This window comes from Podarcis liolepis (assembly GCF_965112155.1).
Source record: "Podarcis liolepis genome assembly, chromosome: 7".
Taxonomy (NCBI): Eukaryota; Metazoa; Chordata; class Lepidosauria; order Squamata; family Lacertidae; genus Podarcis; species Podarcis liolepis.
The window spans coordinates 41,948,633-41,967,604 of NC_139561.1; the positions used below are offsets into that span (position 1 = coordinate 41,948,633).

The following is an 18,972-nucleotide window of genomic DNA, read 5'->3' on the forward strand; positions in this document are numbered from 1 at the left end:
ACCCTATGGGGTGATTTCCGCGTTAACATCAAGAACATCCAGCTTCATTGAATTGACCTTCCAGAATGAAAAGAGAGAATCTTCTCTCTATCTACTTACTTCGCACCGTGAATAACCTTAGACACCTCTAAAAGTCGCTCCTTGTCTTTTCTACCCTAAACTACTAGTAGGTGAAGTCTGCTATAGAAAAAGGACAGAGAAATATAGAACTGTTGTTTACCTGTGATTGGGTAGCAATACTTTCTACCAAAAACTTCAAAAAAAATTATTGGAAAAAGGAAAGGCAAAAAAGAAATTCAAAAGGAACTTAGAACTTAGAAGGTGGTTTTTCAGACAATTGTGTGTGTCACTCTTCATTTTTCCTATTTAGGAGGGGCAGGGAGAGTAAGTTTCCAAAGTGCCGTTCACAATAAATAAGACCTCAATTAGATGCATTGTTAACTGCTCTCTTTGCTTTACGGGGAGGGAGAGATATCCCGCCTAATAGTAATGTAGCTACGCTCAAGTACTTTATTTTCTCCACTTTACAGAGGAGTAACAGAGCAATCCTTAACAATGTCTACTCAGAAGCAAGTCTCCTTGAATTCTGTGGGTCTTACTCCCAGGTAAGTGGCGTTAGGATTGCAACTCAAGTCTATTGCAGCAAAACAAAAGAGAGAGTGCAAAAGTGTTGTAGCATCTTCAGATTAGTAGAAATTGTGCCATAAACTTTCGTGGACTAGAGCCCACCGTATCAGATGCACGCTTATGCCATAATAAAATTTGTTAGCTTTTTAGATGCCACCCAAAAAAAGACAGAGTTTTCCTCCTTTGTTTTCTCGGAATCTCTTGCTTGTTTTATCCCACATAAGACAGGGGGAAAACGGGAGAGGGTCGTCAAAAATAACCGAGCAACCTTGTTTGTAGACAATGGACCCGTAACTCTATGCGTTCAAAAAAAAAAAGGAACAACTTTAGGTTGGCTTTTTCGCCGCGGGGTATGACGGGAGGTAAAGAAGGCGGAACTAGAGAAGACCATAGATATGAGTCTAGAAGGGCCTTCGCCACCCTTCCTATGTACTTCAGCTATGGGACTTGGAGAGGCTCCTTTCGCGACACTTTTGCGCCGCTCCCCCTCCTCCCCGTTCCCAGCTTTACGGTCGGTGCTTGGCGGCGGGCCCGTGGAGCCGGAAGCGGGCAGCGGCGGTGGTCGTGAGGGAGGCCGGAGCTGCCCCTGCCGAGCGGGGCCACATGAGGAGGAGGAAACAGCAGCGGCGACGGCTGTGCTGACTGAGGCGGGGGCCCGGCCAAGATGAAGCTGAGCACGCAGGCCTACTGCAAGATGGTGCTCCACGGCGCCAAGTACCCGCACTGCGCCGTCAACGGGCTCCTGGTGGCCGAGAAGCAGCCGCAGCACCAGCAGCAGCGAGGCCGGGAGAGGGAGCCGACGGGGCCTCACCTGCCGGCGCACGCGCTCTTCGTGGACTGCATCCCGCTCTTCCATGGCAGCCTCGCCCTGGCGCCCATGCTGGAGGTGGCGCTCACGCTGGTGGGTGGGCCGGGGGGGCTGCCAAGCGGGTGGGGTGGGAGGCAGGAAACCGGCGTCGACAGTAAATTGAGCTAGGCAGATAAACCAATGGGTCTAACGCGGTATAAAGGCCTCACATTGTCATCATTCAGAACCACGAGGACTAGTGTCTTGCTTTGATTTTAGGGGAAGGACCCTAACCCCGTGGTCGAGCACCTGCTCTCCATGGAGAAAGTTCTTGGTTCAGTTTCCCAGGTAGGGGCTGGGAAAGACTCCTCCCCGTCTAAAACCTTAGATAGTCACTGCCAGTCAGTGAGCGCTGAGCTAAATGTAAGGCCGCTTCCCATATTCTCATTTAAACCCTTTATTCACAACCATGAGGACTAGCGTCTTATATTACTTTTAGGGGAAGTGTCTTAACTCCATGGTAGCACATCTGCTTTACATGCAGGAGGTTTCTGGTCCAGTCCGCAGCAGCATCTCCAGGTAGGGGCTGGGAAAGCATACACTCCTGCCAGTCTGAAACCCTGGGGAGCCTGCTGCCAATCAGTGTAGACAGTACTAAGACTCAGTATAAAGCAGCTTCTTGTGTTTCTTTACTCCTCAATGGGAAACTGATCCTTAATTTGTTTGCTGCTTTTTGGGAAGGCTTCCCTGTGGGTGAATAGAGCTTCTATGCCTTATAGTGAACATCAAATCCTCACTTCATCTAGCTCAGTATTATCTCTCTGGCAGGGGACATTCCTAGCCTTACCTAGAGACTCCAGGGATTGAACCTGGGACTTTCTGCATGTAAATCATGGGGTCTTCCACAGCCCTTCCCCTAAAAGTAAGGTTCTGGTTCTCATGGGTCTGAATGAAGGGTTAACTTAGGAAGTTGTCAGTTGTACTGTGTCACTCCATTGGTTTCTACCTCAGTACTGTTGACATTGGCTGGGAACACCAGGAATTAAGCCTGGGGCCTTGCTTCTATATGTGATGCAGTTGATTTACGGCCTTTCTTAACTGCTGAGGTAATACAGTGGTGCCCCGCAAGACGAAATTAATTCGTTCCGCAATTTTTGTTGTCTAGCGAATTTTTCGTCTTGCGAAGCACGAAATCCCATAGGAATGCATTGAAAATCAATTAATGCGTTCCTATGGTCAAAAAAAGTCCAAACAAAGCCAAATTTGGTACAACAACAGTTTATTAACTGCTCTTTAAAGTCACACATACTGTAAAGAGCAGTTCAAAAATTTAAGGGAAAATAAATTAACTTTATAAACAAAACATGTCTTTGTTTTTAGTCAAAGAAAAAAAAGTCGCGAGACGTTTTTGTCTTGCGAAGCAAGCCCACAGGGGAAATTCGTCTTGCGAGGCAAATCGCGAACGGAAAAACCTTTTGTCTAGCGAGTTTTTTGTCTTGCGAGGCATTCTTCTTGCGGGGCACCACTGTATACTTCTAAATGTCAGATTGAGGGGAGGGAGCAAACAGCAAAGCAGGGGGTCTGTTGCCTTAATTCATGGTAGATATGTCCGTTGAATGCTGTTGACTATAAGAACTAAATGGGGCCTCCCTGCCTGTAGGCAATATAGCTCAACGTGCCACATAATGGGACAGATGAGAAAAGCAACTGCTACCTCTGTACCTCAAAAAACCTATGGCTGGCCAATGTTGGAAACAGGATGCTGGCCTATATATAACCTCCCCGTGAAGAGGCCTTAGAAAGACAGCTGCTGGGGAGCTTCTTTTGGGCTTTCCTTAAACATCCACCCACCCACTATGAGAAATTGAGGGTGCGGTGCTAGATGAACTGTTATAATAACATCCCCTAACTGTCCTCCAGACTTTTGTATAACTCCCTCGAACTCTAGTTGGTCAGAATTTGGGGGTTGTGGGAGCTGTATTTCTAAACATCTGGAGGACACCAGGCTGGGGAAGGCTGCCTTCTACACAAATTCACAGATGATCAGGCAGCATACCTTTGGATATCACATGCATGCAGAGGACAAACAACAGAGGGGAGCTGATATGTGGCCTTCCCAGGGGCATCTGGCCACATCCCTTCAGCATGTTACCTGTTAATAACCCTTCCCATTGTCTAGCACAGAGGATATTATGCTTCCAAAGTTAGCACCTCTATACTTTTTTCATTGGTTTGTAGAAGTTGAACTTTCAGCAGTTACAGGACAGCAGGGGGGTTGAAAAGCTGCACCTGCCCAACGGTCCTTGGCAATGCAACTGCTAAATGTACAAAGGTCCTTGTGTTAAATATTTCACAGCATCACACCACAATACCTTGAAAGACCGTTTGTCTCAACATGTGTCTGCCTATACAGTGTACTAAGATCTTCAAAGGAGGCTTTTGTTTTTGAGCTCCCACCATCTAAGGGCAGTGGGTGACTATAGGAGAAAGGACCTACACAGTGATGGGAACCCAACTTTGGAATGCTAACATGGCATCCACCTTGATGACATTTTGGCACCAAATATCTTTTCATTTCCCCCAGCTTTTTCATCTTTAGTCTTTATCAACTTGGTGGCCTCCAGATATTTTTTTACTGTAGCTTACATCAACCCCTGGCAGCATGGCTGTGCTGACTGGGGCTCATGAAAGTTGTAGTTGAAACATCTGAAGGGTGCCATGTCTGGGAAGGGCGATCTTCATACTGTTTTTGCAGTGCTTGCTGTTCATTTTAGTTTTGCTGGCTGATATTTTTTTAACTGCTTTTTAACATGATGTTTTAATGTTCCTGTTCTAATTTTTTGTTGTGGTTTTAAAAAACTTTTTTGTAATTCACCCTGGGAATCTGTTGATGGGTGCACTATAAATCAAGCATTGAAAACGATAAACATTTTGGCCGCCTGGACAGTGCATAGCGTGTGATATCTCTTCAGATAATAACCAGTGTGTTCACAGCCCCTCTGATATCAGAGTAATTAAACCAAAAGCATCTAGAGGAGGCTGGGCAGCAATGGAATAAGTTGTGTTGCTGAGTACAAAGGTGAATGAAGAGCACCATGGATATTGAATTTTAAGGGCAGTGAATCACTTTGGTATACAGAGCATTGTGGCAGCGCTGACTTTTACCAAATGGAAATCTTTGCAAAATCAGCTTGTAGCTTTAATGGGAAATTGAAATAATTGCAGAATTCATGAAATGCTGCAAGTCCTCAAACAATCTAATTATGAAGAAATTGTATTTGTGCATTTTAAGCTGAGTTGGGATTTGTCAAACTTTAATCAATTAGCAAATCAATGTGGCATGCAAATATTGTTTGTGGCAGCTTTGACAAACGTAATCAAGGATAGTGCGAGATGTCTTAGAAAGCCAAGGTGCTTATCCATATTTGCCTAACTTTTTATTGTGCTGCCTTGTGGTTTTGTAAGTGGCATTCAGATTTAACAGCCTATTTGCTGATTGATAGTAGAAACGCCAGAAGATGAAATGTGTATATCAACTTGGGTCCAGCAGTCCTGGTTATTTGTCCAGCCAAAAGCCACAAAGTGCAGTGCTGAGACCATCACTAGAAAGATTGAAGTCTAAAGGATAGGAGCAACCAAGCAGGTGCATGAAGGAGATACAGTATTGAGAGAAAGTGTAGAAAGCAGAAGTTCCCAGTGAAATATTTATTCTGTCCAAGGAAGAGTCTTTGCTCACATCCTGTCCTTTTAAGATTATTGTCAAGGTACAAGAATACTTAAGGAGTTGCAGAGTAGTAATAGAGAACTCAAAAAACCACACAAGGCCTTATTTTAAGGGAAAGTGATCCACATACCAAGTCCTCCCACCGCCCCATGCATAATGATAGGCTTACAAAGTTAAGGCCACAATGAACCAATCAACAAAGGATGAATTAACCACATGAGCCAAGCAGATATGCCACGGGAATAGGCTAAAATTGATTCCTCTGCCAAGCCAAGGGTCACTAGGCCAAGCTTGTTGATAGTTGGCCATTTGTTGGGAATAAAAATTGCCTCTGGCTGCCATGCACAGAACCCCAGCGAAAGCTGTCTGTGCATTTGTGTTAAGGCCACAAATAACTAAATGTACTTGTGGCAAATGAGACAGTTAACTCTTGGGAATTGCAAGGAGCAATTTGAGAACTACTTCCCAACTGTGCCTGGCCATCTGCAAAGCACATCTACTGAGCTGTCATGAGGAAACTTTATCACCTGGTAGGGCAATGCTTGTTTTAAGGCAGGTACACGTGCTTGGTGATGTGTACACATTGCCAATATAAAATAGCTTTCCTTACACTTAAGTAAATGTCATTACATTCAAATATGGAAAAATAGCTGTAGGACAAAGAACTGAACTTTGAGGTTCAGTTTGGGAAACAGCCGTCCTTGCAAGATTATGAAATAAATTACAGCTGGCACATGGACAGATCAAGAAATATGACTTTACCCTGGTATGGTTTAATTTATGCCAGTATTCCTGAAAAAGACCCCACCTCCCAACAGCAGTCTGGTTGACCAAAATTAAAATGTAAACATAAATTTTTATTTTCACTTTGAACTGTGCTCCCACACTCATTAATGTTCAACACTTTAGATTGTTTCATTGGTAACATAAGAGGAAAAATGACTATTACTCATACTTAATCTAAGCACAACCACAAGGGCTTCTGATTAGGGGTTTAGCTATGCGGTGTTGAATGTTATACTCTGTTCTATCCTATTTCCCCTTTGACCACTAATAATGAAGCATATGTTGTAGATATTCCTGCAAATTTATTGTGCTATTTTTGTGATGTACAAATGACATGAGAAGACTTGGTCCATTTATTTGTATAATTTGTTATTCATATGATCCTTGTTTATAAAACCCAATAAAGTGTTACTTTAAAAAAAACCTGTTGCTAACAAGCCAGAGCAGAGCTGTCTCTCTCTGTTGCTCCCCTAAAATTGAATAGAAACTGAGCTTCCTATAGAATAGCAAAAGGAAAATTTCAGATCAGCTTCTTAATGTTTGCTGTGAGTAAGAATGTTTTATCCGGGTGTTTAGTTTTTAGTTAAAAGATCTCAACTTGCTGGCAATTAAAATGGCATCTATAAACCCTTGAAATGGGGGTTATGATTACTTCAGCAGTTGGCTCTTTAAGTATAACAATGCCAGCAAATGACAATTTAATGAAACACATAAATCCATGTCATTCTTTTAGAAGAGATTATTTGTGTAGCTTCGTTCTGCTTTTAGACAGTTTAATTCAGGGCTGTAATTATTCTGCTAACCATGAGATTGATGTGTTTTGCAGGAAGCTGGAATTCAGCATCCAAAATGTTCTGCAATCCACTTAATTCCCCCTCCCCCCATTTTTTTAAGATAGTTGACAGCAAAAAGCACAATTGCTAGCTCGTTTTTCCACCTCCCAAAATCACTGGATTATCTTAATCAGTTACATTTATTGTGAGTAGCAAATATGGGGATATATTCCAAAGCCACTGAAACTGGGCCAAAATCTGATATGGATAAATGCAGCACTTTAAATCCTGCCTCATAACACCCAAGATGAATTTGCCCCTTTAATTCTCACTGGGTATTTTAACAAAGCTTTGTGGCAGATCAGATGATACATTAGGATAAAATGATATTATGCAAATATCTTCACTAATTAAAGTGACTGTTGCAGCAGGGGTGGAGGTTCAGAGTAGACACAATAGAATCTGCACCTTATCACCAATTGAGGATCATGTTGCTCTTCCTGCTAAAGCCCACAGCCCTGGTTGCTGGGCAGTTTAAATGTGGGTCTTTTAGAGTGGAGCTGGTGACCAGTTTTCTCGCCCCTTCTCCCATGAGAGTACTAGCAAGTCCAGAGTCCACCAGCCCTTCATTCTGCACAGCAAGTAGGGGACAAAAGAACAAGGATTTCCCTCCACTCTGACTTGTGCCGTCTGTCCTCTTCCCACCCCACCCCATGAAGTTTCTACACACATCCTAAGACCCCTCTCCGCTCATTCTGCCCCTTCACTTCCATGCTTAATGAAGTGACCAGAGGAAGGGCAAGATGGTCTCTCCCCTTCCTTATGCATACCTATGCTGTCATATTTTACTTCTCCATAAAAGTCCTTCTCTGGCTTGTCTTTTCCATGTGTCTGTCAACCAGGTCAGGCTTCAGGAATCCCAACTTATCTGTAAAGGAAAGGAATTGCTATGGCAGGCATATAGCACTTACAGTTAGAAAAAGCATTTCATGGTGTGTGTTTTTACCACTTTCAGCAGCCCCTAGTAGATCACTGTCTCCATGGCAGGCTGAGACCGTGCGAATGTCTTACAGAAAAACACACAGTTAAATCCAGGACCAAAGCGATAACTTTGAACCCAGATCTCCTGCATCCACCGCACTGATAGTTTGATAAAACCCTTTATATCTTTCTAAGTTCTACTCAGTAGATCCTTTGAAATTAGTGGGCATGAGTAAATTAGGATATTTAATTTCAGTTTTTCTCCTCTGAGTAGAACTTGGAGACAGCTCATTGAGGTGGCTTTCCACAGCTTTATGAGAGAGTTGGGCTGATATCCAGGAGTCCCGAATTTGTCCCACCTACCATCACCTTTCTCCCAAGGAGCAGGCGTCTTTTAAATTCGTGACTGCTGTCACCATTTGCAGTGATCATGGAGCCCAAGAAAGTAAAAGCTCTCACTGCCTCCATTTCTTCCCCTTCTATTTGCCAGGAGGTGATGGGACCAGTGGCCATGGCCAGTTTCACCGGGGTAGGAGAGCAAGTTATATGTTGTATAGAACATAAATTTAAAGTTTTTAATGAAATGATTAACAGCAATAATGTTTCATTTGAGAAATAGATTTTCTACCTAGTACCCTGGCAGCCCAAAAGTTTTCATTTTGTCCTTGCAACAGCTCTCAAAAGGGAGGTATGTTTTCCCATGCTAATTGGTATAAAGTGGCGATATTTCAATCCACTAATTCACTAACTAGCACCCCCTGCCCTCCGGTCTGTGTGACGTTAGCCAGTGCTTTGAGTTTTGAATGCTTACGGATTTTTTATTTATGTCCTCTTTCAGATTGATTCATGGTGCAAAGAGAATAGCTATGTAATAGCCGGGTACTATCAAGCTAATGAACGTCTGAAAGATGCCAGGTATGTTGCTGCAACCACCTTGCCACTGCGACCCATTCAAAAATGGACATGAGCCACATAAAGGGGAGAGGGACTTGGAGAGAGAAAGAAAGAAAGAACCGAATCAAAGGCTAACAGTAGCAACCTGATGCTATGGGAATTGTAGTCCAGATTATCCAGAAGGCACCAGATTGGTTGCAGAAGCCTTATTTTAATTTATAGGCTTTGCTTAATGCCTGATGCAATGAGGCCCATATCCCATGTCTCTGTTACAAGAACAGGAGGTTGGCCAGGAGGAGTGAGCAAAATAGAGGACTGGCACTGCCCAGCCACCATCAGTTTATTTCAAATCTGGTTTAGCTTTAGACCAGGGTTAAGGAAACTGTTGCCCTCCAGATGTCATTGGACTCCTAGTCCAGTAAGTCCCAGCCAGTGTGGTGAGTGTTTTTTGGGATGAAGGGAGATGTTGTGCAACAATGTCTGTAGGGGCAGAGGTTCCCGATTCTTGCTTTAGGCCGTATAAAACGTTTCCTCTTGAGCACATCATCGGACATCTTATCATCATCTCTTCATTCAAGTGTTCCAATTTCATTATGATTGATTTGAAGAATAGCAGAATTGTAAGTAATGTGTGTGCTTTTTGTAGTCCAAACCAGGTTGCTGAAAAGGTTGCCTCCAGGATTGCAGAAGGCTTCAACGACACAGCCCTCATAATGGTACGTAATATCCTTCCCTTGGCCCCTCCACCCCCCGCTGCCTTTTTTCTTTTAGTGTATACTTCATGGCCATGGCTAATGACATCAATTGCTTAGATTACATTTTCTGAAATCTAAGTGCTTCATTTATTTGCAAGTATTGTAATACAACCCTCCCTAGCTACCATGAAGTCGCACCATCACCCTAAAGCAGTGTGCTTCAGAACTGTTTTCCAGAAAATCCTTCAGTTGCTCAAGTTTCTTCCATTTATTTAAAGTAAAACAAGAAGACATAATGGTGAACAAAGCCCTATACTGTTTCTGACCTGGGTACTCTGATCACTCCCTTCTCTCTAAGAGATTGGGAACCACTACGTAGGGGATATGGTCTTTCTCTCTGGCCTTTGGGACTCTTCCAAGACATGCCCCTCACCAGCCCTGCTCTGCACCCCCCTCAAGTGTTTTTGCCTAGCTGGAAAATGTCCTTGAACTTTGCTTGCCTGGATGGAGACTAGAGAGAGGTGTCTTGAGAGTGAAGTAAGTAGCCTATTCTGCACAGGTAAAATTCATATTAATTGCCCCACTTTGGCCTCTGGCCCCACCTACTAGTGGCAGGTGGCCCTCAGAAGATTGCTTGGAAGAGAATGTGGCCCCTGGACTGAAAAAGGTTCCCCACCCCTGCTCTGCAACTATGTGCCTTTGTATTGAGATCACTGTCAGCAATGCTTTTTGAGGCCCTGGCTATTTGAGAACTAGCAACCAGCTATTGTTTTAGTGTAGATTGTTTTAATACTGTTTTATTGGCTGTCATCCTGATCATATTAATTGAATAATAATAATTAATTGAATTAATAATGATGATGCTTATTTCCTTGAAAGTTTGTTTCCCCATCACTATGGGATTTATACCTGCAGTGTATAGCTGCAGGGAAACTGTTGGATGTGTTCTAGATTGCACAATGTCACCATGGAGCCAATTGTTAACAGGCCTAAATTATGCCTTGCATTAAACAAGTGCGTGCACTTAAAACATGCCCAAGTATCCTTTGCAACCTGCTAGGTGTCTGTGGCTGACCATCACGGATTGCTCAGCAGACAAAACAAGCTGGAAAGAGTTCCCTGAAGGTGGAAAGTTTGAAAACCACTATTTGAATAGGAGTTCGTTTCTAGTTCATTCTCCACATTTCCAACTTAATTTCAAGGGTCCATTTCCAGTGCATAAATTGTAAGGTTGTTCCAGGGTATGTGTCTAGGTGAGAATGCTTTTCTGAATAGGAAGCTCCCTTCTACAGATTCAGAGCATTGGTTAATCTACCTCACTGCTGTCTACACCGGGGCGGGGAATCTTTTTCGGCTCAAAAGCTGCATTTCCTCCTAAGTAACCTTCCAAGAGCCAGAGGCAAAAGTTGATGGAACAGCAGCTGTGAATTTTACCTTGTACAGTAGGCCTCTTTATCTTCCATCCAGACAAGCAAGAAGTATGATCTGCATTCAAGGAAGCATTCCAGTAAGGCAAAAACACTCAAGGAGGGTTCAGAGCAGGATTGGTGGAGGGTGTGGTTCAACAGGGTCTGTGGGCTTGGGAGAGCCCTGACAACCAGCTAGAGAGGACAGGTGTTCCCCATACCTGGCCTACACTGGCTGGCAGTAGTTCTTCAGGGATTCAGGCAGGGGAACATTTCCCAGTTCTACTTGGAGCTGCCAGGGATTGAACCTAGGACCTTTTGCATGCAAAGCAGACATTCTGCCACTGAGCTTTCTGTTCCCTCTCTCTGTTCTGCATCAGGTGGATAATAGTAAATTTACAATGGAGTGCATAGAACCGACTGTTCATGTGTACGAACATCACGAAAACAAATGGAGATGCAAAGACCCGCACTTGTGAGTATTCATAGAACAGACCTTTGCTCCTAAGCAGCATTTACATTTTTATATTTAGTATATTTTACCTTGAAACGAAGCCTAAGTTTGGAATGCCTCCAAAATAAGCAGCTGGCTATGAGTATGAAACAGTCAATGCAAAAATATATAATGTACAATCAATACAAGCACACAGCAAATCCAAACAATGAATTAATTCAGCCTTCTTCAGCCTGTGCTGGTTGTCTGGGACTGATGGGACTTCTATTCTGAAACATCTGGAGGAGTCAGTTTGGGCAGCTGAATAAAGTAGTTTTTTCCAAACCAACTTGATAAATAAAGAACAAAAATTTAACGACCTAGATCCAGTGTTAACCTAATAAAATTTCAGATCTGCCTAATTGAATAATATTTCAAACTGTAAAGCCAACAAACTCAGAACAGCAACATAGTGTATGAAACCTATTACCAAAGGAAATTGTTAGGCATGGAGGTGGGGCGGGGAAGAGAGGAAGGAGGGTTCAGATGTGAAACAACCAGAGTAGCATCCATTGGGAACTAATCACAGTCAGCTTTTGAAAGGGTTTCTGCTCTCGCCAGAGCTTTTCTAACATGAAGAAATAATGTGCAGGGCCTGTCCATGGTATGTGAAACAGTTTAAGGGTCATGCCTCTCTACGCCCCTGGCACTGGCCTTGTTAGGATGCAACACTAAGCTCTTGTTCAGCCTAGCCTTCCCCAGCCTGGTGCTCTCCAGATAGTAGAACTACCAACTCCCATCAGCCAACACAGCCATGCTGGCAGTAGCCTGTTGGGAGTCATAGCCCAAAATGTCAGGGGAGCATCAGGCTGGAGAAGGTGCCACCAAGAGGAGCAGGAGGAGGCGATCAGAAGCTTTCACTGAAACAAGCCAGATTCATAAACCACAGTTTGAAGTTGCCCTCTTTTAATAAACCATTACTAAGACTGGCCACCGTTTGTCAAGGTTTGAACATAATTCTGTACTATGCCTAGTTAAAAACAGAAGCATAAGCTTTGTATCTCCTTGTGAAAGAGATGGAAGAAGAGAAGGGAGAGGGAAGTGAAGTGAAGTGAGCGAGTTCATCGGTGCAACACTTAAGTCATAGATGTAGCACTGCATCTGAATAAGGTCTCTGTGTGAATTGTAGCTCTGTGAGGGCTGTCTAGCAGATACTTCAAACAGGTGCACCTCTCTTGTAACTCCCAGGTTTCCTCAGGGTGAGTCATTTTGACTGAAGTGGTTTTTGTTTTTGTTTTTGTTCGTAGTGTAGCTGACTCTCTGCTTGTCATTATGCATTGCTGATAGATTTTTCCTTTGCTTTCACTCCAGTGGACTAGGAGGCTGGTTGGTTCTTCCTGAGGACCATTAATTCTTTACTTTTTTCTTGCTTCCTAGTGATTACTGTGAAGACTGGTCAGAAGCCCAGAGGATCTCTGCCTCACTTCTGGACAGCCGGTCCTATGAAACACTAGTAGATTTTGATAATCATTTGGATGACATCCGGAATGATTGGACAAATCCAGAGATTAATAAAGCTGTCCTGCACCTCTGCTAGGGAGTCTCCCGTTGACTTGATTCGTTGGCATTTCCACTGTGCTGAAGAAGAAACAAAAGGGGGAGATGAATACTTTTTGAATGTAAATAAAGTACTAAAACGGTTCCTTCAAGTGATGTGGAAAGCCAATGAGTGAGACACATCACTTGGGAGAGAGAGAAAAAAAGGATGTGTCACTATGCAGTCAAATCTTTTTAATGAGAATCCTTGAGGTTCCAACCGTAGTTTGCAGATTCCTCTGTGGACTCTTCTCCTCCTCTGCATAATACGTTGCTGTAATTCTCCAGCCGGGAACTAGATCCACTTATCCAAGCTATTCATATTAAAAAGTTTTGACTAACCTTTTATAACCTTTAGAGAGTAATTTTTAAAAGATTTAAGATTTATGAAATATCTTCCAGAGAGTTAATTGCTAGTTTTATTTTTTAAAAAATCTAATCTATAACTATAAGTGAAAATACGTGGCCAGTTTGAGAGCTGTTGTTCTAAGTGCTAACTGCTGGGTGTTGTGTGCCACCGTACTTGTTGCTATGACATGCTGCACAGGAAGAAAACAATAGCTTGACAAGCAATATACCCACCAGATGCTGCCAAGTTTCTCTGTCGTTCTGAGAATGCTGCAATTTTTCTGCCTATCAGACTCAAATGTAATGAGCCTGGTCGTTTTTCACCATGAGTGGTTTGCCCATTCCAAGGGCTCGTTGTGTCTTGAAGTGGTTTAAAAAAAAAAGTGAGTTGCAGGATTGTTCTTTGTTCTTGTTGTTTGTTTCAGGAGTGCTTCTCTTAACCTTGTGGTTAGAAGAACCTTGTAACTTCTGTACAAATGCACACCCATGTGGTATAAACAAGATTACAACTATAAATTTCAGTTCCTCTCATTTTACTGACTACATTCAGACATAGTTATGAGCACAACAGCTTTTGGCCTCAGGCTCATGAACTCCCTCTTCACCTTCTCCCTTCCTCCTACATGTTTTGCAGAAAACCATAGCTTCTATTTTGTCTGGACCTGTCTAGGGATTCTGGTTTGCAGAAATCATAGTTTGCCAGGGATCAGACGAAACAGTGAACTGTGGTTTACTGTAAGCTTGCAAGAGAAGTTTTAATCTCCCCTCCCATGGAGGAAGGGAATGTGTGAGTCTGAAATTTGTCATTGCATCTGACTGCAGCCATTTTGTGATGGTATAGTTGTATTTAAGAACTGCAGAAGTTAAAAATAATAATAGACACACAAATATGATGGGACGCAGCTCAAATCAAAGCTGCGTTGAAATGATTAGGAATTGCTCATGAACATGCCTGAAAGTCTTTTATGGGAGGCACTCCTGTTTGTTAACGTCCTTTATGTCATGCAAACAGTCTTTATAAAGTGAGTTTCAAACAGTTACACTTAGTACTGAGCCACTTTTGCCCATTTGGAAAAGGCTTGTAATATAATACTGTAGCATAAAAGAGTCTTAAAATGCTTACATGTGTCAGTTTAGGGTTTTTTCTTTTCTTTTTCTCTCTACATTTACCTCTTGATGGAGAAGGGGTGCGGCATCTTCCTTGTCATTATTTTACATGTATTTTGTTTGTCTTTTCTATTCCTACGGACCCTGTATTAGATTAACCTTTATTTATAACACATTCTACATTTTAAGCAGAAATGGTTTGAGGTTTTATGTTGGGAGAAAAAAATGTTTAGCTGACCACCTGCATTTCCTTGTTCCTCCCCCCCCCCCATCACCTTGAAAATAAAACCAATGAAATAAGTATGGCTTTTGTAATGATTTGTGATTCCGAGTATGTAGTCCAGATGTGTCTATTCTGACTGGGGCTGATGGGAGTCTTAACTGCAGCCAAAGGGCTACAGGTTCCCCACACCCAATGTGACAACTGTTACTAGAGCTAAATTTAACACCTAGTTGTTGTAGCATGGGGGAATTCTCCTGGTTCTGAAATCTAGACTATACTGCTTTGGAAGGTAGAAGGCAGAACAGAGCCCAGAATATGAATGCATTGTTATCTGAGGTGGCCGCTTTAAAAGTTTCTGCTCTCAGGAAACAGCTTTCATTTCGCCCTAAACCTTGGCGTGGCATGCAGTTGGCTGGTCCCACCCTCCCTCTTTGTGTAATGATCTGAAGTCCTCTGATGATGCCAAATGATGAGTGTGTGTTGAGTGCAGTGCATAGAGGAGATTTTAATGTAGTGGCAACTTGCATTTTATTGTCAATTGGAAAACATTCTACAGATGGAGATATTGCTTGTCTTGCATTTAACTAACAGCTTTGCTGATATTCATGTTTAGGTTGATTGCTCACAAAAGAGCAGAAGGCGTGATGGACCAATAGAGTCAAAGGCATAATGCAGGTTGCCTCTTCTCTCTGCTTTTCAAACCCTGTTAGCATTACCTTTATTTTCTGCTCGCAGGGGTTCCCACTAAGTGCACTGAAATACTGGCTTCCAAAGTTTGCTACACTCTGCTTCCTTCCCAGATATGTGGGCTTTATAATCACCTGGGCACATGAAAGCAGCATTATGTGCTCTGCTAATGGCTTCTGAAAGGAAAGCATCATCTGACTTCTGGATTCTTATTATTTATTTGAAAGATTTATAACCTGCCCTTTCATTTGCATTGCTCAGAACAGCTTACAACAATGATTAAAATGCAGGCCTACAGTTGAACAATATAAAAGGTGTTATGCTGTCTTCAGTGTAAGGTTTTCCCAGCTGGGGGATGGAGGTGGAAAGAGATCTTAAATATTTATTAAGGTAAAATTTACATTCATTGCTCTTCCCATTTTTGCCCCTGGCACTACCAACCACTGCTATATGGCCCCTCAAAGGTTGCTCAGCAGGAAATATGGCCCTCGAGCTGGAAAAAAAGGTTCCCCAGCTTTGGTCTGATCAGACTGGCAGTGTCTCTCGACAGGAGTCTTTCCCTATCTTATCTGGAGTTGTCTGGGACAGCACACAAAATGCTATAGCCACTAATTTATGGCCCTTCCAGGTGAACAATCACAGTGGCAGTGAGTGAATAGATCAAGGCACTTTCCCAAAATCTGTAGGAGCGGCCTTCAAATCCAACTGAAGTCCCAGCACTTGCGAAGTCACAGGAACTCATTAGGAAAGTCGTAATGCATCATTGATCCACTCTCCCCCATAATGCTAGTTTGTAAAAAGCTGTGGTCGTCCACTGATTAATTGAACAGAATATGCCCAGGCACGCAGCCTTTGCAAACTCAATGAATCATTCAGACTCCAGCCTCTGCATTACCCCAGAGACGAGGAATGTGTTGATTTCCTGGGAAATGCTTTGGCTTGATAAGGATGATGGAGGAGGAGGAGGAGGAGGCCATACCCCCCAAGTATTTGTGTTTTGCTTTATTTAGTCATATCTTGGGGATCTGAAGCTCACTCACTAGGATGTCTTTTTGTTTAGGAGCTGCTGCCGTTTCTTTCTGGCAGGGATCCCAGCTACATGTGAGGCAGGGTGCGTGTAACAGCTGAGGCTCCCCTGCCACCAAGATGCAGTAACAGTGGAAAGTTTCGCCTGCTGACATTTCTCTTCTGTCACGCACCTGTTCAGAGCCACAAGGGACCAGAGTAGGTCTTACATAGCAACCATATTTTTGTGAGCTTTAGGGGCATCTAATGTTCCTAATTATCTGAGCAGGACCGTTCCAGCTTGCTGTCGTTGCAGAGTGACGGTGGAGTGGCTTCTGCTTATTCATTCACAGGCCTAAAGCTGCCCCATATCAAAAAACTTGGGGAAAGAACCAGCCTTGCCTTTGTAAAACAAAGCTCTTTCCTAGCACGCCTGTGTTTATTCAACGTATTAAAAGTTACCAGATTCTTTTTACTGATCATCGGGGGAATTATTAAATAAATGTTACCACTATCCCGCAGGACCCTGTGCTTCCTTTCCACCTCTGCTTTTGGATCTCCAAATCAATTGTCGGCTCCAGTAAACTCCATGCAAAACCCACATTAAAATAATAAAATGCCACTTTAAAATAAGGTACAGATTAGAACATAGTAAGAGTCCAGCTGGACCAAGTCAAACCCCACCTAGTTCAACATCCTGTTCTCACAGGGGCAAACTAGATGCCTCTGGGAAGCCAGTGAGCAGAGTATGAGTGCAATAGCCCTGTCCTGCTCATGGTCCCCACCTGCTGCTATTCAGAGACATACTCCCTCCGACACTGGAAGTAGGACACAGCCATCATGGCTTGTAGCTGTTGATAGCCTTATCCTCAATGCATTTCTCTAATCCTCTTTTTAAAAGCATCCATCCTGTGGTAGTGAATTCTGTAGTTTAACTATTCACACTGTGAATAAAGTACATACTTTTATCTGTCCTGATAAAAGTTTAGCTTCTTTGGATGGCATGGCTAAAATAAACTTAGTCCTCACAAGCCCAGTGAAGAATTTACTTCCTAAAGGTTAGAAGCGAGCCACTGGTGTGAGTCTCAAGGGGAAGAGCATGTCACATAGGGGAGCCACCACCAAAAAAGGCCCTGCTTCTTGTGCCTGCCATGAACCATCACATCCACGGAGTGTGATTCTCAGTTATTTGCCATAAGGTCCCAGGGCAGAAAGTTATTTGAAAAAAACCATTAAACAATCACAATTTCAAAAAAAAGTAAAACAATAACCAGAACAGTGCAACTAAACAAATGAGGTGTGTCCCACAAAACAACTGTCAAAAGCCAGGGGAAAGAGGCAAGTCTTCCAAAATGCAGTGAAAACTATCAAATGAATGTGTCAGATGCACCTCTGCAAGGAGAGAGTCCTACAGTGTAGGGGCCACCACAGAGAAGACCCTCTCCTGGGCTTCAAGTGATATGCATAGAGGTAAAGGACGGGGGTGTAAAAGTTGGAGTTAAATTCCAGCGGAATGGAACAGGAAACCATTCAGCTACTTTTCTCAGAATAGACCCCTTGAAATTAATGCGTATGACTAAGTTAGGTCCATTAATTTCAATGAGTTCTACTCAGTAAAGCTTAGCTGGGTCTCTCTTCAGACCCAAACAAACAAAATGTAACTTTTGGATAAGCTGCAATTCAGCAGTATCACACTGGAGTTTCCCTTCGCAGTTTCCTTGTTCCATGATGGCTACCTGAAGGCCAGTAACAGAATGGCCTGGTATATTGTGAGACCCTCTCTAAAACAGCTGCCATGCAGAACTTCTGTACCCAGAAAAGAAAAGAAAAGAAAAAAGAAATATTGATCTGAGCTGCCATTTAGTGCATGAATTCTCAGCCACAGAGTAATAGTGAACACTATTGTGGTGCACGGGGCAGTTCAGTGGCAGAGCATATGCAGAAAGTCGAATGCCCAAAATTCCATCTCGTAAATGACCCAGATATCCACATATACATTTTTATTTAGGACACAGCTCAGTGATGGAGCAGCTGCTATACATGCAGATGGTCTCATGTTCAGTGCCTGGCATCTTCAGTGAAAAGGATCTGGTAACAGAGAATGGGAAAGAATTTTTTTTCCTGCCTAGAGAGTCACTGCCAGTCATAGCAGATTGAGGATTGGGAACTCCTGACTCTCCAGATGTTGTTGGGACTACAACGCCCATCAGACCCAGATAGCATGACCAATGGCCAGGGATGATGGGAGTTGGAACCCAGAAACATCTGGACGACTGCAGGTTCCCTACTCCTGCAGTAAACGGTACTAAGCTGGGTTGACCAATGGCCTCTTTTCAGTTACGATGACTAGCAAAGAAAGCGAGCCTGTGCAGGCTCAGTAGGAACAAAGGAAGCTGCCTTATACTGAGCTGCACCATTGGTCACTCCATCTAGTCCGGTACTGTCTACACTGACTGGCAGCAGTTCTCTAGGGTTTCAGGCAGGGAGGTCTTTCCCAACCCTGGCTGGAGATTCCAGGAATTGAACCAGAGACCTTTTGCATGCAAAGCAGATGCTCTCCCACTGAGCTGTGACCTTTCAGCTATACATTTCCTACTTTACTGTGGGGGAAATTCAAATGGGGTAACTAATATGGTGCCCACCAATGCTTTGGACCACAACTCTGTCTTGTGGGCCAAATTTGACCCTCATTTGGCTGGCAAGCTCTGTCCCACAAACTGCGGGCGCCTTCCTGCCCCACCCCCAACACCATATGTGATGTCAGGTGTGTGTCAGGTAGGCACTTGGCCGGATCATGTAGCTGGGTAAACAGGATTGAAGTCCCAAGAACATCAGCTGATGGATGAGGCATTCAACCCTGCTTGGGTTGGGTGCTCAAGAAAGTTATCTGCAGGAAGTCT

General features: G+C 43.3%; 1 protein-coding gene across 2 annotated transcripts; it reads left to right on the forward strand.

Moving 5' to 3' along the window:
• Nucleotides 1-50: 50 nt before the first annotated feature.
• On the forward strand, nucleotides 51-14,457 carry EMC8 (ER membrane protein complex subunit 8). Of its 2 annotated transcripts, XM_083513842.1 has the most exons (6): nucleotides 51-107; nucleotides 531-605; nucleotides 8,517-8,593; nucleotides 9,219-9,288; nucleotides 11,054-11,148; nucleotides 12,544-14,457. In XM_083513842.1, the coding sequence occupies exons 1-6, from the start codon at nucleotides 66-68 to the stop codon at nucleotides 12,701-12,703; spliced, it is 519 nt and encodes a 172-aa protein (XP_083369968.1). In that variant the 5' UTR covers nucleotides 51-65; the 3' UTR covers nucleotides 12,704-14,457. The 2 variants fall into 2 exon arrangements, with proteins under 2 accessions (XP_083369968.1, XP_083369967.1); XM_083513841.1 differs by lacking the exons at nucleotides 51-107; nucleotides 531-605 and adding an exon at nucleotides 1,024-1,528.
• Nucleotides 14,458-18,972: the final 4,515 nt, after the last annotated feature.